The sequence below is a fragment of the Erinaceus europaeus genome, chromosome 10 (genome assembly GCF_950295315.1).
Source record: "Erinaceus europaeus chromosome 10, mEriEur2.1, whole genome shotgun sequence".
Taxonomy (NCBI): domain Eukaryota; kingdom Metazoa; phylum Chordata; class Mammalia; order Eulipotyphla; family Erinaceidae; genus Erinaceus; species Erinaceus europaeus.
Window position 1 is genome coordinate 33,925,622 of NC_080171.1, and position 22,847 is coordinate 33,948,468.

A 22,847-nucleotide genomic window follows, 5' to 3' on the forward strand; every position below is an offset into this window, starting at 1 on the left:
GCCTGTTTCCCTCAAGGCCTTTCATGCCTGCCCCAACAGGAGGTTGTCACACCACTTACTTTTGCTCTGTTTTCTGTAATAATGGCTTTTCATGTGCTTCTTTTGTACTCCAGCTAGTTTGCAATCTGTTTGATTGCTGTCTGGGTGGTGGTGGCTCCCCCACCCCCTTAATAAGAGATTTGCATTTAATGCTGTTGTTATAAGCAAAGTTATTTCCTTAAGCAAAAATCCCCCTTACTTGACATTTAGAGAGAACATTGAATTTCATAACCATAGTTGCCTTTCCTAATAAAAAAATCTTTAAAAAATTATTGCAATCAACTCCCATAAATCTTTTTTTTTTTTTCACAGTTATGCGTGCTCTGATCTAAGTTAAGGATTAAAAGAAATGCAAACAAGTTTGAGACTTAGATCTACCTTTCCCAGTGGTTTCTGTGAAGTGTAGGTACTTCTTAAGTAAGGTGTTTAATGTAGGCCTTGTGTAGGGTGGTAGTTGTAGTTGTTCTGGATTCTGAACTCTTATTTTTTTTAATATTTATTTATTTATTTTGCCTCCAGGGTTATTGCTAGGGCTCAGTGCCTGCACCATGAATCTACTGCTCCTGGAGGCCCATCTTTTCCCCCTTTTATTGCCCTTGTTGTAGCCTTGTGGTTATTGTTATTCTTAATGTCGTTCGTTGTTGGATAGGACAGAGAGAAATGGAGAGAGGAGGGGAAGACAGAGAGGGAGAGAAAGACAGACACTGCAGACCTGCTTCACCTGTGAAGCGACTCCCCTGCAGGTGGGGAGTTCGGGGCTCGAACTGGGGTCCCTGCGCTTTGCACCACGTGCGCTCAACCCGCTGCGCTATACCGCCCGATCCCCAACTCTTCTTTTTATATTTATATAAATATTTTATATTTTTTCTTATTTTTATATACTCCAGGGTTGTTGCAGGGGCTTTGTGCTGGCACTGTGAATCCACTGTTCCCAGCTACCACTATTTCTCTTTCCTTTTCTTTTTTCTTTCATTCTATTACACTTGATAGAGCAGAGAGAAACTGGATGGGGGAGGGGAGAGAGAGAAAGAGAGAGAAAGATAGATACCTGAAGACCTGTGTTACCTCCTGGCTCCATGATTCTGAAATTTGTGAAAATCAAGTATGCACTACAGTTTCGACCATCTAGGCATGTTAGGGTTCTTCAGCAGATCTATGGCTCTAGATTAAAAAGTTAGAGAGAGAGAGACAGAGATAGAGAACACAAGTATAGTGGCATACTGGATGAAGTATTGAACTCTTATTAAGTCTTGAAGTATTGGACATGAAGTCTTGAGTTAAAATCTTGAGAATCACTTCTAGTCTCAATTTCTGTTTCTGTTATTACTAAAATACATTTAAATTTTTATTTTAGCATTGTAAAATGTATTTTATTAATTTTAATGAAAGAGATGAAGAGAGAAAGAAACAGAGAGAGAAACACCAGAGCATTGTTCAGCTTTAGTTTATGGTGGTGCTGAGGATTGAATCTGAGACCTCAGAGCTTCAGGCACGAAAGTCTTTTGCATAATTTTTGCAGCATTATGCTGTCTCCCCACCTGATTTTTATTTTTATTTATTTTTTAAAGATGGTTTTTAATAATTTTTAATGTTTATTTATTTATTCCCTTTTGTTGCCCTTGTTTCATTGTTGAAGTTGTTGTTGTTATTGGAAAGGACAGAGAGAAACGGAGAGAGTAGGGGAAGACAGGGGGAAGAGAAAGACACCTGCAGACCTGCTTCACAGCCTGTGAAGCGACTCCCCTGCAGGTGAGGAACCGGGGGTTCAAACTGGGATCCTGATGCAGGTCCTTGCGCTACATGCGCTTAACCTGCTGTGCTACCGCCCGACTCCCCTTATTTTTATTTTCTAAGGGTGGAAATGTGAGATCTTGTGCTATAACAGCACAATTTTTTATATTTTGGGAGTCGGGCGGTAGCGCAACTGGTTAAGCGCACATGGCGCAAAACGCAAGGATTGCAGGTGTCTATCTTTCTCTCCTCCTCTGTCTTCCCCTCTCTCCATTTTTCTCTGTCCTATCCAATAACAACATCAATAGACAACAACAATAATAGCTACAACAATAAAAATAACAAGGGGAACAAAGGAATAAATAAGTAAATATAAAATAATAAAAATTTTGAAAAATCTTTTTTTATTTTATAAACTTCATTTCTAAGTCTCATCCAGCATGACATTTTGCTCAGTTTTTAAAAGATGATTTATAGTTCAAGTGTGCACTAAGACTTAATGAGGAATTTAATTATAGTAACATTTGGATTTGTACTAAAATGATAGATAACAGAAGTAGCATGTTGCTGAGGCCTGGTTTCTGTGCATATTGAGTGTGCATGCATCACTGCTTCTATACAAAGAATGACCACTGCCACTAAATTAAGTTGAGGATAAGTTGCTTTAGAAGCTTTTTCTAGGGCATTAAAAGAGACTGAGTCACCAGCTTTCTTAGTAATAATTTTTAAAAATTTCTTTATTGGGGAATTAATGTTTTACATTCGACAATTTATACTACATAATTTATATAGTTACTTTGCCTTTTAAACATTTCTTTATGAAGAATTTCAAATACACAGAAAAGGAGAAAAGTACATAGTGGGTATTTTTACCATACTTGTCTATCAGTATATAATACTAGGAATCTAACTTAACATTGTATAATATTTGTCTGCACGTACCTTACATAAAGTTTTGAAAGAGCTCCTTTTCAAAAACTTCCCTTCTGTTTCCCCTTCCTACCCACCCACCCACTCAGGTAGATAAATAACTCTGGAAAACTTGTAAAGGTTTATTAGTTGACCAAGCCTTTTTTTTTTTTTTTTAACTATTTCTTTTTTAATTTTTTATTTACTGGATAGAGATGGAAAGAAATTGAGAGGGAAGGCGGAGAGAGACACCTGCAGCACTGCTTTACTGCTCATGAAAGTCTCCTGTGGGTGGGGACTGGGGGCTTGAACCCCTTCCTGGGTCTTTTCGCATGGTAATAATGTGCCCTTGGCCAGGTTTGCCACTGCTGGGCCCCCCAGACCTTTTTTTTTAATTTTTAAAGCTACCAACCCTATTTAAATGAAGTATTTTCTCTAAATATGGCTTTTAAATACCATTGTGATATGTGTTAGCAGTTTTCTTCTTTCCATGCCTTTGAATAGTAGTTGATAATTATTAAAAATACTTATTTGATAGGACAGAGACATTCAGAGGGGAAAGGGAGATAGTGGAGGGAGAGAGAAGAAACACTTGTAGCAATGTTTAACTGCTTGTAAAGTTTCCTTCCTGCTGCAGGTGGGGACTGAGGTCTTGAACCCAGTTCCTTGTGCTTGGTAATGTGTGCACTCAACCAAGTGCACCACCCCCCCGCCCCTTAGTAGTTGATCATTAAATCAGAGTTCATAGCATTCTGCTTCGTCATTTTGAGCTTAATGAAAATCTTTGTATTTGCAATTAATTGTTGATTTATTGCAGTAAATTATCCATGTTCTGATCAACCTGTAGCCCTTCTTTTTGAGTGTAACCTTTCTCTCCCTCATCTCTCCCTCTTCCTTTCTTTCTTCCTTCCTGAATGTAACCTTTTATTTTGTAGACATGTTTTTTGTGTTTTTGACATGATTATATTAGGTGATTGACCATTATATTGTGTTGAGGTGTTTACTTGTTCAGCTGCCACCTAAAAGCAGACATTTGTATTTAAACAGAAAAGTGGGACTCACCATTCCCAAGCCCTGTCTTATCTCCTGACTCTTATAATAAACCATTATGATGTGATTAGCATAACCATGGAAGCAAATGGCTTTACTGTTGATTGGTAGGAAATCAGGAAATAATGATTCAAAAGGACTCTGATTTTGAACTTGTAGAGATAGAAATAGTCTTGGTAGGAATTTAAAATTATTCTGCCTGTGGGTGGCACATGGGGTGAGAAGTACCAGAAAACAAAACCTCTTTGAGGACCCCAGTGCATGGAGGAGGCTCTTTAAGGTTCAGGCCTTTAAGAGTGTAGCCTTTGTCTCCTCTCAGAGCCCTCTTGATGCCTTGAGCAAACAGCTGGTCAGAGCCTCTTAAATGTAAGGTGACCAGCCAGTGTATTGACACACAGAGACACAATAGAAAACTGCATTAGGAGGCTAGCCATTGGGATTTGCAGTAAATATATTACAGAACACAAGTGACTTGCCGATACTGCTTGTTTAGCAGTTTGCAAGGGCAGTGGCAGTATATGGATTTTTGAATTAGGAGGGGAGGGCTGTTCTTTCTCTGAGCAGGAACATCTAGTTGATGGCTGGGGAGAAAATTGATTTAGAGAAAATGCAGCTGCCTTTATTTGTGCCATTTGAAAGGCTTCTATGGATTAGTGAGTGAAAATAAAAAGGTTACTTTCAGTTTAGGAAAGGGGGGTTTTAACATTGATCTGCATTGTGGTCTGGTATGGAAAGAATAAAGGATGGGTCACCAGAGTAGGGGATGGGCTCCAAGTCTCAGGCACCCTGTAACTACACGTACTCTCTTGGTTCTTAGTAGTCTTTACCGTGTGTGTGTGTTTGTGTGTCTGTGTGTATGTATGTGTCTGTGTGTGACTTTCAGTAGTCCGTCTCAGGTTTGTTGTTGCAAATCAAGCATATTCAGGTGGTCAAAGATCCCATCTACTCCTGTCCCATGTGATTTAGGGATTGTGCCGTAGGCACACTAAATCCTTTGAGCCTCCTTTTGTGTAGGTCTTCATCATTCCTTTGAAATGAGAAAATGGGTTAGAAGGTTAGGGAGGATAGTTGTACTCACCACATTGGGTACTTGGAGTATATGTATGTCTCCAGGAGCAGTTACTGAGATGCCTGGCACATGAGCACTCTGCAGGATGGCTGATACTGAAATCTAGTATTGGTCCATTTAAAAATGTATTATGATGATGGAATTCTAGGCCATGATCCCATGTGGCTCTTCCAACTCCAGGTTTTTTTCCTCACTACATCTCAAGTTTTTTGCTTCCCTGTGTGATCAGAGCATTTATGTTTAGGCACAAGAGAGAACTTTAAACAAATAAATAAGTAAGTAAATCCCCCTTGGCAGCCTCGGCAGTCTAAGGAATTTAGAGGAGGCAGAAATTACTTATTTAGACCAAACATCAAAACAACCTTAAGTAGTTAGTAGAACCACCAATGAAAATGAAGCTGAGGTTTTTTTTTCTTCACTTAAGGGGATGGATGAACTAGAATTTCACTAATTTTAATGATGTGGGTATTGGCAGCATAAAGGAGAAGCACAGTTCTGATTTTTCCTTTTTGATGTTAAAAAAAAAAACAAAACCCAAGTCTAAAATTGAAGAATTTATCACTCTGAAAAACGAAGAGGTATTGTGCAGAATTAAGTTATTTGGCTAGATCAAGAAAACTTTGAGAACCTTGATGAGGCATGCATATAGGTTTTGACTACAAAAATATGTAAATTGCAGTCAAAATTTGAATAAATTTTGTTATGTTTGTCCTTTTAATCTGTGGGCTGAAGATGTCTGTGGACCATCACATTCACAGCTATTGCTTACATACAGATATTTGGGGAAGCATAAAATAACTGTCATGATGGAGACAAGCAGGACCACTGGGATTGATTTGGACATACATTACTGGGACATTGTGTGCTTTTTTTGCCTTGCATATCGCAGCGGAAATTCCTTCTGTGTTTTTATAAGTTTTGGGGATGAAAGAGGACACAGCTCAGACAAATCCTGCTAGTACCTGGTCTCCTGCTTGCTTATTAAAAGTTTGGCCACGCCGGCTGACTTGGGTTTGCTGAGAAGCTCTACATTGCCTTCTCTTTGTGTGAAGCTTGAGAAGCTGCTCTGGTCTATCTATGGGAAGCACTCAGGACAGCATGAGGTTCTTGACAACCCGCTCCGCCTGCCAGTTGGCCTGGGTTCCAGGGCCTTTTCCTTTTGTAAGCTGGCTGGCACTATAACTGGGCCTGGGCCTTGAGATCCTGCGGAGCCAATCTTCTTGCACAGCTACTGAGAAGATTGGAATTGGACCACTGAAATGTATCCAACTTCTGTACTTTTTAGCTGACCAAAGGCCAAAATCATACCATTCATTCAAGAGGGGGAACTGATGACTTCTGAATCTTACAAGAAATCTCTTCTGCCCTAGGTGCTGTGATACTTGTGAATTAAATGAAGGGGAAGGAGGTGTCAGATTTTCACCATGTGCGGTTCTCTAATGGGCACATGGATTTCTGAGTTGCTTGTTAAATTTGAATTCATTTTTTTTTTCTTGACTAATGTCTTTAAGTATGGCCAGCCTATGTAAAGAGTGCTAGATAAATCAGTCACCATATTCTCAAATCTTAGGCAGTCATTGTTTTGTCACAAAGACAAACTCCTCAGAAGCTGTGCTTTTTATTTTATGTGTTTATTTTTTCTGACTAGCCTGTGGGATTAACATTTGTAGATTTTTCTCAAAGATACGAAATTACTCAAAAGTTTACATAGAATGAATGCCCGTTATTCTCAAATTAACGCAGTTTAAAAGAGAAATAAACAGACTTTACATTGTGAGACTATTGATATTGACACCACTTATAATTTGGAGTATGGTTTGAAGACCAGAGTTTACTGTATGTCGCATACTGGTTAATATGGCTGTAAAGAGGAGATGAATGTGGCTACTTTTCTAAGTCTATTACTCAGGAGGACTGTAAATTTGATTGGCTGTTACAATTCTAGCAGAATCATTCGATTTGAGAGCAATAGAAAGATAAGATATCCAATTACCCAAATGATTTGCAGGACTAGCCAACGTTGTCATGGAGACACGAGTTGGAACAAATTAAATTTTAAGCAATAAAATAATCTTAAAGCCCGTCTGGGAACAAGAAAATTTGGCAGTGGCACTTACCTGAATTGAATCTTAGCTTGATACGATGTTGTTTGACATTGATATACTGTGGGAGCCTAAACTTATATATGGCACAACATTACATAAAGAAGTAGCTTGGCCAAACAAGTAATAGGGAACATTAGTATAAAGTCAGGGAATATTAACATTTATACCATGGCTTAGATGATAATTAGGCTCTGGGTTCCCAAGAATATTTTGTATTTAAGAATTGAAGTGCCTTAATGATTAAAGCAGCATTAATTGGAAACTTGGGGGGGGAGATCTCGGCAGCATGCACCTCTTGGAACTGCTGTCCCTTGTGTGTGTGCACACGCACGTGCGTGCGCAATCATATGCCTACAGGCTGTAGAAGTTTGTGTGGAATTCTTCTGGTGGGGGGGGTGGAGGTGTAAGTGTGCATTTATTTGCATGTACACATAAGGAGATTTTGGCACATGCCTCTGCATTGCAGATGATTCCCTGTGCTAGTTAAAATTTCTACTTTCCAGTCTTGCTTGCAGACTGGAAAATTGCTTTCCAAACTTCAGCTGATGACCTAAAACCTGAATAAGTGTCGGTGTGGGCTAAGAAGGTTCTTTTTTCCTATTAATATGTTGTTTAACTGGATCCTGGCTTGTACTGTGGATTTGAAAACAGCCGTGTAGCCAAGAAAGGAGGAGGGAGGGAGGGTTTTTTTATCCACATGTCTATTAGACAGATGGAGATGAAAATTGGTCTGAGGTCAAGCCATTTGCAGCGTCCTCATAGCCTTCGATTTTTCTCTCATCCTCACCACAGATCATCTCAAATGATTCAGTAATGACCAAAAGTGCAACATTGACCTTTATTCCCTTGTGGATTACTGTGTTTCACAGTCCAAATGGCAGGAAGTCTATTCTGTTCTTCCAGAAGGAGCTCAGCAATATTGAGCCAGCCCAGCCCTGTGGGAACCATGCATGAATGCAGACCACTGTAACACAATACGGGGGTTGAATTTGGTTTCTGGTGCTCTGGGAAACAAGAATTGACATGTCCTGAACCCACATAATTAATGGAAGAATATCTAGGATGCTTTCTAAACACATACACACAAGGATATAAGTTGATCTGTCCACTTGTACAGTAAGTGGTGAATTACTGGAGTGGTACGTTATGGTGGCTTCTAGTTACAAATTGTTCTCATTTTTAGGACCCTTGGTTGGTCTCCCTTTCTTAATAATACTTCACCTGGTTAGGCACACATACTGCTATGAGCAAGGACCTGGGTTCAAGCCCCCACTCCTCACCTGTGTGTGGATGGGGTGGTCACCACTTTCCAAGGGGTGAAAGTAGGTCTACAGGTTCCTTCTTCCTTTCTCCCCCCTTCCCTCTCTCCTATCAAGTATAACAGAAAGAAAAAAGGAGGGGATGACCTCAGGGTTGTGGTGGCTTCATCTTTTCAGCACATCGTAGCCCCAGCGATAACCCTGGAGGCTAAAATAAGACAAAGAATAACCAAAATACTTTAATTAAAAGTATTTTGGGCAGAGAGGTACCTCAGCCTACTAGAACACAGAGGCCTTTGGTACAATCTCCACTGCCATAGTACATACTACCTTATGCCAGAGCTGAGCTGTCTTGTTCCATAGACTTAACCTTTTTTCTTTTTTTAATATTTATTTACTTTTGTTGCTCTTGTTGTTTTTTTGTTGTAGTTATTATTGTGGTCGTCGTTGTTGGATAGGACAGAGAGAAATGGAGAGAGGAGGGGAAGACAGGGGGAGAGAAAGATAAACACCTGCAGATCTGCTTCACCGCTTGTGAAGCGACTCCCCTGCAGGTGGGGAGCTGGGGGCTCGAACTGGGATCCTTACATCGGTCCTTGTGCTTTGGGCCACCTGCACTTAACCCACTGTGCTACCGCCCACCTGCATTGAACCCACTGTGCTACTGCCCGACTCCCCTTAACCTTTTTTCTGAATCCAGCAAATGGTGATGGGGCCGACCGGGAGGTTACCTGCTTTTCAGTACATGTGGCCCAGATTTGAACTGGACCCTACTGATTTGGGGAGAAGCAATTTGGGTGCACTGTGCTGTCTCTGTCTCTTTTACTCTCCCTACCCCCCTTTTTTTTTTCTTGAGAGGGATTGGGGAAGATGGAGAAAGAGAGGCAAAGAGACACACTTGCAGCAATGCTTCACTGCTTTCCCCCTGCAGATGGGGAGCAGTGGCTTGAACAGTGGGGGTCTTTGCACATGGGAATGTATGCGCTCAGGCCGTCTCACCCTCTTCCTCTTTTTGCCTGACCTGGAGTGGTGACCTGCTATTACCAAAAAACAAAAAGAATAGCAATTTTAAGTTGCAATTTTTATTGTCATTTAAATACATTTTTACATTTTATTTATTTTGATCAGAGACAAGTTGAGAGAGAAAGGAAAGAGAGGTGGAGAGAGACATCTGCAGACCTGCTTCACCTCTCCTGAAGCTCCCAACTCTGCAAGTGGGATCTGGGGGCTTAAACCTGGCTCCTTGCTTACTAACGTGTATGCTTAGTCAGGTGTGCCACCTCTCTGCCCCTAAAAGGATAGCAATTTTTTCCTTGTGCTTAGATCATTGATGGATTTTATTGTGAGGGAATAAGTAGTCATTTTTTTTTAAATAAGTAATTTAATTTGCTTTTTAAACATTCCTGTGTGCCTGTACTTACATACCTGAGCCAGTATCTGACTCTTTAATACTTGTGAAATCTTGGACACATTTGGGATTCTTGTACTTAGTAGTCTTTTAAAATTTTTTTAAAAAAGTTTATTTTCCTTTTTGTTGCACTTTTTATTGTTATTGATGTTGTCGTTGTTAGATAGGGCAGAGAGAAATGGAGAGAGAAGGGGGTACAGAGAGGGGGAGAGAAAGACACCTGCAGACCTGCTCCATTGCCTGTGAAGCACCTCCCCTGCAGGTGGGGAGCCGGGGGCTCGAACCGAGATCCTTACTCCTGTCCTTGCTCTTTGCGCCACGTGCACTTAATCAGTTCTTTTTCTACTTCAGTAGTTTTCAACCTTTGGTGCCCCTTGCTGGATTTATCAGTGCTGTGTTTCTAAGACAGAGGTGCCAGCTAGCAGTGGAGTCCCTTCTAAAACCTTTCTTCTGGCTACTGTGTCAATAAGTTTTATCCTGGAGCTCTCCAGGCTTCTAGGTACGTGATGTTGATAGGCTAGGAAGACCCTGGTCTTCCCAATGGGCCACCTCTCTAGCAACTCACTCAGGCGAGAACAGGAATAAGACCCAAGGGTGAACCCTCTCAACTCTGGCTGAGTTTCAGAATCATAAGGCTTTGCCCCTTGGGGCCTTTTACTCCCCCCCCAAACATTCTGCTGTCTTGACAGTGATTGCATTTTCTTCTGATGGTGGAGCAGCTTTCTGTGAGAATGTCCTCTGGAAGGAGAGTGGCAGCTATCACTCATGTATGTTTAGGTCATCGACTGTAGCATGCTTTTAAAATTAGAGAGGTAACTACTGGATTGTGGTCATCTCAGGCAGGGAGTTCCTCTCCCATTAGCGCATTGACTGGAGATTCTAACCTGTTGAGATAGTGATTGAAGACCAATGGTTTAAAGACTGGTTGTTCAGGCAGGTCTAAAAAGGTAACTAGCTAAATTATAGCGAGTGTTTCTAAATTGTTTGCAAAGAAAATAATGGTAGAAATTTTGAACAAAGAACATCTCATACAGCTGGTTTTCAGAGGTTAACCTGACTTTTGCGGTGCAGTCTTTACCTTCTTGTAGGCATATTTTATTTTTGTAATGGTAAATTTAGCCTTCATGCCATGATGATGTAGTTGTTTTTTCCTCCCACTAATCCTGCTATTGTATGATATCTAATTTCTCATGAGCTGCTTAATGACTAAGACCTGTGAAGAGGGTGAAGGGTGTCTGCTTGCCGGGTTAGTTCCAGGAGATACTTGCTTTTTCTCCATTCTGAGAACAATACTGATAACTTAGTGGTAGTGGTCTTCTGTGATTTACCTTGCAGTTTGTCTTGAAAACCTGTGGCATATCAGAGGGCTTATTCTTTTAAGGGCCACTGCAAGCTGTCTCTCCTTTCCATCATGGGACAAGTCAATAGCGCTTTCTGAACTCTATTACAAGGGTTTTTGAATAATGGAAACAATGCAGTCTAGGCACAGAAACAGCTGTGACGCTTTTGTTAAGGATGCATCTTTACCAAAATGACAGATTAAAGCCCAAATGCTCTGCTTGGCAACAGTTGGGTCAAAACATTTAAGTCATTAATTTGAAGAAACTGAAGGGGGAAATTTTACACAAATACACAGCGTTGCAGACTCAGCCTCATCTTGGAAAATGTGACTGAATTCTTTAAAAAAAAAAAAAAAATGAGGGCAGCCCTCAAGTGGAGCCTGCCAAACTTGTCATTTGCAAATAAATCAAAAGACCATCATTGCAGGAAGAAGAACAAATGAATAGAGTTGCTTTGTCATTCTTTGATGGGCCCCACACTCCAGCCTGCTATTAAAAATGAATGCATTCAAGAGGCTCTGCATTAAGAACATAAACAATTAAGGGCACTTGAGTTGCTGTGCTGAGAGCTGGTAGAAGATAGAGAAGATAGGAGGGAGGAGGGCTTTCTCCGGAGATGCAGGAGCTCAAGCAATCTGCTTTGCAGAGCCAGAGAATGGGAGCAATTAGTGTTGCTATCTCTTCCCAGACAGCCTTCTGCAGGTTTTTTTTTTTCTTCCTTTTTTCTTTTAACCCCCTCCTTGTTTTCACAGAAGCTGCAAGTGTATGTAAAGATGAGCAGTGCAGGTATAGAGTGTTTGTGCCCAGTTGGAAAGGATTCAGATTTAGAATGCTGTAGGAGCTGCCAAATGAGGAGAAGATGGAACATAAAAGTTATTATCTACCAGTAATTGGTGACTTATGTTCTGATTAATTGAGCCACTAAGAGACCCGTCATCTGGTACTCTGCTTTGCTTTAGTCACAGGGTTTAGGGAGGGGCGAGGTTTACATTGCCATGGGTGGAGTCACTTGAATATTGTTTGAGGATTCTCACAGTAGGCAGATGTGTACTTACACTCTTGATTTGTGCACACTTCTTGCTCTTGTTTTATTAAAAAAAAACACACACAAAAAAAACTTGTGGTGAGGTGACCATCACATTCTGGCAAGACTTGGGGAAATGCAGGCCTGACCTCTCTTGCCAATTGTTTCTTAACCTGGGCAGGTTGATTTTAACCTTTTTCTTTTTTTAAAATGAACTTTATTCATTTTCCCCTTTTGTTGCCCTTGTTTATCGTCATTGTTGTGGTTATTATTATTGTTTTTATTGCTGTTGTTGTTGGATAGGACAGAGAGAAATCAAGAGAGGAGGGGAAGACAGGAGGAGAGAAAGATAGACACCTGCAGACCTGCTTCATCGCCTGTGAAGTGAGCCCCCTGCAGGTGGGGAGCCAGGGGCTCGAACCAAGATCCTGATGCTGATCTGTGCACTTAGCCTGCGTCTCCCAATTTTAATCTTTCAGTTCATTCTCAGTGGAGACCTGACGTGTTGATATCTATATAGCCTGGCTGGGGGTTTGGAGGCGCATCATTGGTGGTTGGCACTGTGTGGAACTGTGATCCTATAGTTTTGCAAACTGTTATTAAATCATTAAAAATTGAGGGGGAAGGTTAGTTGGTTGTGGTTTGCAAAATATGGCCCCTAGTTAAGCAGCTGCAGATCACCATGTTATAAGTTTAGATTTAGTGTGTGAATTTATTTATGTTTCAACAAGCCTTTTCAGGGATCTTAGTGCCGTCTTCCTTCCCCAAACACAAACATACTTTAATGGGGAGGGTGATTAATGCTTTGCAATAAAGTTATTGGGAATAGGTGTGGTCTGTTGGTGCACTCTTAAATTTGATAACCACTTATAACTTAACTATCATAGCCTCAAAGATAACGCTCGGACAAGTAAAATAACTCACTTGGATAGTGTCCTGTTGAGCCATGTGCACTACCCAGGTTTGAGCCCTATCCTTCTTCCTTGAAGGAAGCTTCAGTCTGTCTCAATCTTTAAAAAAAAAAGATGAAAAGGACTAGGGCCATCTTTTTAAAAAAAATTTTCGTTTGTGTTTACCCAAAAATGTTGAGTTGCTTTACCATTGTAATCATATGCATGTATATATATATATTTATTTATTATTGGATAGAGACAGAAATTGAGAAGGGAGGGGGAGATAGAGAAAGGAGGAGATAGACACCTGCAGCCCTGCTTCACCACTCATGAAACTTTCCTACTGCAGGTGGGGATCAGGGGCTTGAACCTGGGTCCTTGTGCACTGTAATGCTTGCACTTAACCAAGTGTAATGCTTGCACTTGCGCCACCGCCTGGCCCCGTAATCCTATATATGTATGTATGTATGTATTTTTTGATAAGATTGGGAAGGGAGGGAAGAGAGCTAGAGACACCTCCAGCACTGCTTCACTACTCATGAAGCTTCCCTGCTGCAGGTGGAAACCAGGCACTCCAACCCAGGTTTTCATGCGTGGGAATGTGTGCTCTCCACCAGGTGTCCTAGCTTCTCAGATGTTCTTTTCAGGGGCTAGAGACGCCTTAGTGAAAGTGTTGGTATGGATCTTACTGTACCCTTGGTTTAGTTTGTCTGATGTTAGATCTGATGTACTTACTCTTTTTGCCTGTGAAGGAGAGAACTAAAATGACTGCAATTCATTTATTTAAAATAAGCAGTTTATCTGGGAAATGCTACACATGTACAAACCACTATATTTTACTGTTGACTTGTAAGCCATTAATATCCCCAAGAAAGGGGGAAATGCAGTTTATAATTGAAATTTCTTATAAAATGCCTACTTTGTTCTGTAGAGCACTTGCCATTAACTCAGTGGAACTACATCTTGTGGTATTATTGGCTGAGGGAGGACTTGGCCTTGGCCTAGTGCTCCTGAAGTCAGTCCTGTTCAGGCTATACTGTTGTGCAAACAAAGCTGAGTTATCTCAGCTTTGTTTCTGGTCTCCAGTCATGTCCCAGTTTCCTACTTCCTGGAGAAAGGATTAAGCAGAGAATGTGGTTTATAATCTTGCTTTATGATCCATCACTTGTGATTTAGGATTTGCCAATGTTGTGACTTACTACTACTGTCAATCACAGGTGTAGTAGGCCTGACCATTCATCTTTCTTGCCAGTTTAATAATACATTTGAAGAAAGCATCAAGGGCAGTCTGTTCACAAGGTCACTGGAAGAAAGCAAGAAGTCCCTGATAACCTTACCACTCCAGCAAATAATCACTTTTTATTTTGGGTATCATCTTACAGTGCTTGGCTACATGGTTTTTATTATTATTATTTTACCCCCTCTTTCCTTATACAAACCACAGGCACACTAACACCACATCCTTTGTTCCTTTTCCCTTCTGCTTCATTTATTAGTAAATGTGTTGGTCATTTAAGTATCATTATTCATAAATATGACTTAAAGATTAGTGGGTGTGCCTCTGGATTGATTGTACTTAAACCACTCTCTTAGTATTACACAACTGATTTATAGGAGGGCAAATGTTAAGTTTTTCTTTTTAAAAGATTTTATTTATTAATTATTTAAAAGATAAAAGAGAGAGAAAGAACCAGACATTACTCTGTCATGCCGGGGGATTATTCTCAGGACCTCATGCTTGAGAATCCAATGCTTTATCCACTGTGCCACTTCCTGGACCACTATATGTCCTTCCTTCCTCCCTTCCTTCCTTCCCTCCCTCCCTCCCTCCCCTCCCTCCCTCTCTTCCTCCCTTCCCTCCCTCCCTTCCTTCACTCCCTCCCATCCTCCCTCCCTCCCTCCCTCCCTCCCTCCCTCCCTCCCTCCCTCCTTCCTTCCTTCCTTCCTTCCTTCCTTCCTTCCTTCCTTCCTTCCTTCCCTCCCTCCCTCCCTCCCTCCCTCCCTTCTTCCCTCCCCGGTTATTGCTGGGACTTGGTGCTGGTACTCTGAATCCACTGCTCCTCGAGGCCATTTTCTTTTTTCTCTTTTCTTTTCTTTTTAAAATTTATTTTATTTATTCCCTTTTGTTGCCCTTGTTTTATTGTTGTCGTTGTTGGTGGATAGAACAGAGAGAAATGGAGAGAGGAGGGGAAGACAGAGGGGGAGAGAAAGATAGACACTTGCAGACCTGCTTCACCGCTTGCAAAGCAGCCTCCTACAGGTGGGGAGCCCGGGATTGAACCGGGATCCTTAGGCTGGTCCTTGCGCTTCGCCATGTGCGCTTAACCCGCTGTGCTATAGCCCAACTCCTCCCCTCCCCTCTCTATTTTATTGAATAGGACAGAGAACTTGAGAGGGGAGGAGAAGATAGAGGAGAAAGTTTTGACACCTGCAGATCTGCTTCACCACTTGTGAAGTGACCCTCCAGGTGGGGAACCAGGGGCTGGAACCTGGATCCTTGCACAGATCCTTGTGCTTTGTACTATGTGTGCTTAACCCAGTGCACCACTGCCCAGCCCTCAAATGTTAAGTTTTTCAAAAACTCTACAAGTGATGTGTTGTTAACACCTTTAGCTGACACCCCCCTCCACCCCCCCACCCCCCCACCCCCCCACCCCCGCTTTGACTCAGTGCTGCAGTGAAAAGTTCATGAACAGAATGCTTTTCATTTGAACTGTTTCTTAGGACAAATTCTTAGCTGTGGGAAGCCTTACAAAAGGGCTTGAATTATTTCATGTTCCTTAAACACATTCTTTCTAAGACAACTGTATCAGTTATACTCTACCATCAGTAATATATGATTACTTTAGTTTCCTGGAGGATGCATCATTGTTGGGCTATTACAATTAAGTTTTTTTTTTTAACTAACTGGTGCATAATGACCCACCTTACTTACAAATAAGTTTCATTTTGGTTTCTGGCAAAGTTGGATTTCTTTTTTCTTTTTTCTTTTTCCTTTATCTATTGCTACTTTTTATCAGCACTCTACTGTATTTTTCTCTTGGCTTCCTACTTGGTTCAAGGAGACCAAAAAGATCAACTTGTCAGCCCTCAACATAAGCAATGTGTTTTTTTTTCTTTTTCTTTTCCCTTTCTTTCTTTCTTTCTTTTTTTACAATCCATCAATTTGCATCAATTAATGGTGATGGAGTTTCCCCTAAGCTGATTTTGGGCAAAATGCTACTGATTTGCTTTGAGACCTATGACAATTACTCTTAAGTAATCTTTGCCCAGTTTTGAGCCTCAGACACTCATTGTATATCACTGTGTCTGTAGTAAAGTAGTGGGTAGAGATCAGGGCAGGGCCTCTTCAGTCTTACAGTTAGACAAGGCGTAGAGAGTATGAAATTGTGTTAACATCAAGCTTTTAGGATTCATAACATCCTAAAACTACTAAGTTTAGATACCTAGAAGAAAAATGCTTCCGTTTAAGAGCTCTGTAGAGTTTATTGTAGGGTCTGATTCATTGCTAACATTTGAAGTATTTTACCATGTTTGACTCAGTGTACATGTATATGAAGTTTTTCCCTACGGCAGTGTGATTTCTCACTGTAGGGCCACAGAATACTTAGTATTTTGGGTTATGAGGGCTAGCTCTGTTACCACAGGTTAACAGTTAGGGGAGTTAGCTTTATCCAGAAGAATAAAAGATGGATATAGACAGGTAATTTGGGCTTTTGCTTTATGTTGCCTCATTGGGTGGTAGCTGTCTGAAGTCAGGCTTGTTGGTAGGGCCTTTTTAACCCAGTTGGTAGTTTCTGACAAACTAGCATTCCCTGCACATCTGATCTGGGGATAGCTCCTAAATGCTGGCTTAATGTATCATCTTATATGGTGCCAGGAATATAGGTATAGGGAAGGTTGTTTATAAACATGGCTAGTGAGCAGAAGTGAGTACATTTTCAATTTTGGGTAGGGGAATGCTTTCTATATAGAAAATACAGTTAGCCTGCAGTTGTCTAGCTTTCAGAGAAGACAGTCTGAAAAGGTTACAGAACTTTCGTAATACCTGCTTATTAAGCAGGGTCAAATATCCAGTTTAACCTGCTTGCAAACTCTGTGGTCAGGAATAGAAGTACTGGTGGAAAACACTACTGCTTGTTAATTTGTGCTAAATTGAAGGTCTTAGCCAGAATACCCTTGTGTTGAAACAAGAGATAATACTAAAGAATTATTGTTTTTTATGCTGTCATCCAAACTATTTTAAGGGATGAGGAAAACATTCATGAAACTGCCCTGGGGTGGCAGTGATATTTTAGAGCTCTCAAGCACTGTTAGGAAAATATGCACCCTCACACTGTTAGGAGATTGGTATGTTTGTTACTCAGTACAATGAGTCTTGTGATCTTTACTAGATCCTTGGAAACTGTGACTTGAGGCCCCCAACCTCCACCCCAAATCCATAGTGAAAGCAGATCCTCAAATAGTATCATTTCCTTCAACTTGGGCCAAGATCTACTTTTTTTTTTCCTTGTCAACATTAATAACTAGAGGAGGTTGAAAGAAATGACATTCTGAATTCTGTATAGGATGGAGAAGCTAGAGCACTTGAAGGCATATCAGAGGCAAGGCCTTCTGACTCAAAACCAAGCTCTCTTAAGGCTTACAGATCTGTCAGAAGAGAGGAGACAGCTGACAAAAGGTCATCATCTGTTGCTCTTCCGGTTGTTCTCAGAATGGAATCTCTCATTTTGAATTCCCAAGACAGCAAGGAGGGCTTTTAATTTTATTCATGGATTTTAGCTATCTTCATCCCTCTTTTACCCATTTCATTCTTACCTACTTAACTAAAAAATGTTTATGTATTTTTTGGATAGAGACAAATCAGCAAGGAAGGTGAAAATAGAAATAAAGAAAAAAAAAGACACCTGCAGCACTGCTTCACCACTTGTGAAGCTTCCCCCCACAGATGGTGACTGGGGCCTTGAACCTGGGTCCTTGCACATTATATTGTATGCCACCACCCGAGCCAATCTTAACTACTTTAATCCAACTTACGATCTGCTTTTATTTGTATTTTTTATTTTCTTTGTAATAACTGTATAATGAAGCTTTATGAGTTCATTCCACTTAAGCATGCTTTTTATTTTTGATTGAGAGGCCAGAGCTTTAGACTTGGGGCCAAGAGCTTTTCTGCTGATCCACTTCCTCCCCAGAGCTCCCCTGACTGTTCTAATAGTGCTCTGACCAAATTCAGCCCTACATGTAAAACCCTTTATGTAATGACATTTATAATTAGTAGGGAGATCATATTTCTTCTTACACCAGGATAAATCCATCTAGATCAAGTAATTAATCATAAAATGCAGTTGTAGTAGCAGAAGAAGAATTTTAAAGAATTGTTGTGGTCTTGAGGTGTTCTAGTACTGAACCATTAGCCAGAAACAAGGGGAAAAGATCTTTAGTTTGAATATATCAAACAAAAGTTTTTAAAAATATTTATTTATTTATTTATTTATTCTTTTTTGTTGCCCTTGTTTTTATTGTTGTAGTTATTGGTGTCGGCATTGTTGCATAGGACAGAGAGAAATGGAGAGAGGCGGGGAAGACAGAGATGGGGAGAGAAAAATAGACACACCTGCAGATCTGCTTCACTGCTTGTGAAGCAACTCCCCTGCAGGTATCCTTATGCTGGTCCTTGCGCTTTGCGCCACCTGCACTTAACCCGCTGTGCTACTGCCGGACTCCCAATTAAAAGTTTTAAGCAGAAAAGGAACTCAAGTTCGGAAGACAACTGGCATGCTGGAAATACTATGAGAAAGGGTCTTTATCATGTGGAAAGAACTACTACAAATGAAAATAAATATCAATGGAAAAATGGTGTAAGGCAAAGAAACCAGGGGACTTGCACATATATGGAAAGATACCTGACATCAGGAGACTCTGAGAAATGCAAATAAAAAATTAAATTATGTTTTATCTCAGATAGGTAGAGAATTTTTTTTTTTTTTTTTGAAAAGGTCAACAGATCCTAATGTTGGTTCTGGGTCAGAGAGCAAGCATCTTACATACTGGTGATCTCATGTGCATTGTTAAGCTTCTTTGCTGGGTATTTTCTTAGCATGCATTGCAACTTAAGATGTGTAAACACTGACCCAAACAATTTCATTTCCTTGGAATTCCATTTGGAGATCTATGCAGGGTTTTTTTAGGCCCAGACTTTATGATAGAAAATTAGGTGTAAACTAAGTATTCACTGATATCAGGAGTACTTAAATACAGGCATCTTTGTGCAGTGGACTGTGTTGATACTGTATTTATTCATATTTGTACTTACTAAGTAGGAGACTGTCCATGACACATTTTTGAAGTGATATGGCACATGACAGAAATCAATATAATTGAATTGTTTGCTTGTAAAGCCTATGCTGGTATGTGAGATTGAACCTGCAAGCCTCAGGAACGACACTCTTTGCATAACCTTTATGCTGTCTTCCCCACCCTAGCTGTATAGATTTTTAAATATAATTAAAAAAAAAATCCAAGAGAAACAGAAGCCAGCAAACTGAAAGACTTGTGAGAACTATGGTGGTTTCTTTGGGAAGTTGGAGAGGGTGGGGATACAGAACTTTGGTGTGGTGGGTACGGTGTGGAACTATACATTGTAATTTTAAAATCTTGTAACAGACTATTAATAACAAATAAAAATTATTTTACAAAAAAACAAGAATAAAAGTTTGGGGTTCTAGAAAAAGCAAAAAGATTATCTTTTTTTATTATTTCTTTTATTATTTTTGAGAGAGAGATGCAGAGAGAGAGACACAGAGAAACACCAGAGCACTGCTCAGCTCTGGTTTATGGTGGTGCGGGGGATTGAACCTGGGATTTAGGAGCCTCAGGCATGAGAGTGTTTGCATAACGATTATGCCGTCTCCCCCACCAAAAGATTATCTTTTAAAATTAAATTTTAGAGAAGAGGAATATATAAAATGCTACTGGAATGCCTGGTAGTAGGTAATTAAAGAGTATGACCAAGGACCTGTCATAGTCCTTACCTAGAATTTGTCTAGGTATCTGTACCCTTTACATATGCTCAAATACATAGTACATACTCCTGGTACAAAGCAAAGGGAAACCTGTTCATGCTTTCGAGGAGAGCCATGTGACCTTGAGAGTTAGCTTCAGTGGGTGACAGCAGATGGACTGGGTGGGGTTTACTCAATTCTGCCTTTGCACCTGGTACAGCTGCATCCTTTTTACATCCATATCTGTTTTCCTCTTTAGTTAAAACAAGGTCATGGGCTTGCTCTCTCTACCAGCTATTTCCCCTTCCAATTCATTCTTCAGGTCCGTAATCCTGTCTCATTTTGGTGGTCAGAATTGAGTTTGCAGCCTAAATCTAACCCTATAACCAAAGGCCTTTTACTCATAATTGGAATCATCTCAGAAGATAAAATATAGCACCCCCTTTATTAAATAAATATGCTCGTGCAGTTCTTTATATTTCTTTTTTTAAAATCTTCATTCTGTTTTTCAAGTGCATGACTGCATTTCATATTTTTCCCCCTTCTGATCCTGTTCTTTGCCCAACTCATTAAACAGAGGTATTATTAAGCACTGACAGAAAATGATGAAATAGGGAGTCGGGCTGTAGCGCAGCGGGTTAAGCGCAGGTGGCGCTAAGCACAAGGACCAGCATAAGGATCCTGGTTCAAGCCCTGGCTCCCCCCCTGCAGGGGAGTCGCTTCACAGGCGGTGAAACAGGTCTGCAGGTGTCTATCGTTCTCTCCCTCTCTCTGTCTTCCCCCTCCCCTCTCCATTTCTCTCTGTCCTATCCAACAACAATGACAACAATAATAACAACAACAATAAAACAACAAGGGCAACAAAAGGGAATAAATAAATAAAAATAAATATAAAAAAATAAAAAGATGAAATAAACAAGTCAGTGCTGAAATTTTTTTTTTTTGAAAACTAGCTCTTCAGAATGAGTAAAACACAGCTACTTTGCATTACTGGAAGATATTAGAAGCAGGACAAGAGGGTGGTTCCTCTTCTATCTGGACTGGAAAGCACAGTCCATTGAACAGTAGATTTGGAGCTGAGCAGAAATGTTTACTATTTTCTTAGGAATCAGCTGTGCTGAAGATACTTGAGACACATTTTGTTAGGTCTCTTCATCTGTTGCTGCATTATGGTGAAATTTACAAGTACCCAGAACCATTTCTCACCTTGCTTGCCACTCCAACTTGCACTCTTGTTTTGGTAGTGTTTTCTTTACTTGTTTGAAAATTTTAAATTTAATTTTACTTATGTATATATTTTTCTGGATAGAGACAGAGAAATTGAGAGGGAATGGGGAGATAGAAAAGGGAGAAAGAGACAACTGTAGCACTGATTAAGCACTTGTGATGCTTTTCCCTTACAGGTGGGGACTGGGGACTTGAACCTGGTTCCTTGCATATTGTAACATGTGCAGTCCACTGAGTGAACCACAGCCCAGCCTCCATTGTTTGAAATTTTGAGACTTAGAAGGCTACTAGGATTAAAATTTGTTAAATCAAGATCCATAATTATTTCAGTTATTTAAGAGTTTGTATAAGTGGGTGGGAGGACTGTAGGCGTCTTTCTGCACTCTCACCCTACACCTGATCTTGATAGCTAGAGCTCACTGACAGTGCTATCTCCTTTTGTTTTTGACATCAGTTTGAATGCACTTATTAAAACTACATAAGGGACATGATGGAATGAGTATATGAAAGGGTTTGCTATCACCAGGTTAAATGATAATAGTCTTATGCCACATAAGTTTTTTTTTTTTTTAAATCTTTCCATTATCTATTTTATGTTATTTATACTTAATGAAAGAGACAGACCTGGCATTGCTCGGCTCTGGTTTAGGGTGGTGCTGAGGATTCATCTTCAGACCTCAGAGCCTCAGGCATGAAAATCCTTTTGCATAACCACTATGTAGTCTCTCTAGCATCTCCCCCACCCCATTTATCTTAAGTGACCAGCAACACATGCAGTTGTCTTTGCAGATGCAACTAATGTCTACTATACCTACTGTTTATCTCAAGATACAGACATTAGAAATTGGGATATATTATGTTCTGCCACCAAGTGTGAGGTGGTAGGAGGACTAAAGTGATTAGAGTGAATTATTTTACTGGACTGATTATACTAAACAGTTCCTTGACTTTGTCTTTGTAGACTGAAATCGCCAAGAGATTGAACACTATTTGTGCACAAGTCATCCCATTTCTGTCTCAGGAAGTAAGTAAACTGTTCAGCTGTTAAAGTGCAATTATGTTGCTTCTGTTTGCAAATTAGCTAGTTTTAAGATGTTAATTTTATCACAAAGAACAAGTGTGAAGAACATCTGTTACAGCTGAAGTGTGTAAACCCCCTGCTATTCTGTCTAACAGATCTGAGAGTACATTGTAGAATTGGTGACAATAGCTCAACCTCAAATTAGTTTTTTTCTGTGGGAAACTGCAAAGTGACTATCAAATACAGAGTTTTTGTTTTCTTTGATAAGTCGTATAAGCGTGATAGCTACTGATGATTCAAGTGTCCTTGCTATAGAGAGCTTTTCTTACCCAGTATTTAAAAAGAACAGGATTCATTCACCTTGAATCAGGCTTTTTCATTTGTACTTGAACATTCAGTACATGGGATGCACTATTAATGTAAGGAGTATATGCAGATACTTTTAAGGCTAAGGATAAATGTCTTAGACATACACATACATAAACCATTTTATTATGTTGCAAAGTCATAGAAATCTAATCATAGTAATTTGAGAGGGAGAAGTTCTTGTTAGGAGTTATCTGTGAAATTGAAATTGACCTGGAGCTATTATATATCAAAGTTTGTTTTATTTTTTAATACAAGCTAGTAAATGCTAGATAGACTGTACATTCTTCCCTTTTTAGTTCAACTAGAGCACTTTCTCTGGCTGTTGGTGGTCTGTGGACTTGAATCTGCAGCCTCTCACAAGAAAGTCCTGTGTACACTTGCATCATGCTGTCTCCATGG

General features: G+C 40.2%; 1 protein-coding gene across 11 annotated transcripts in view; it reads left to right on the forward strand.

Annotated features, from left to right (window-relative positions):
- TLE1 (TLE family member 1, transcriptional corepressor) overlaps window positions 1-22,847 on the forward strand; it is a 107,569-nt gene that overhangs the window by 13,594 nt on the left and 71,128 nt on the right. For 10 of the 11 annotated variants that reach the window (XM_060199514.1, XM_060199515.1, XM_060199519.1 and 7 more), the window contains exon 5: window positions 22,020-22,082. The exons of the other annotated variant lie outside the window; for it this stretch is intronic. In XM_060199514.1, the coding sequence (XP_060055497.1) occupies window positions 22,020-22,082 (63 nt within the window). The remainder of the gene's footprint in view (window positions 1-22,019; window positions 22,083-22,847) is intronic. 11 annotated transcript variants of the gene reach the window in all.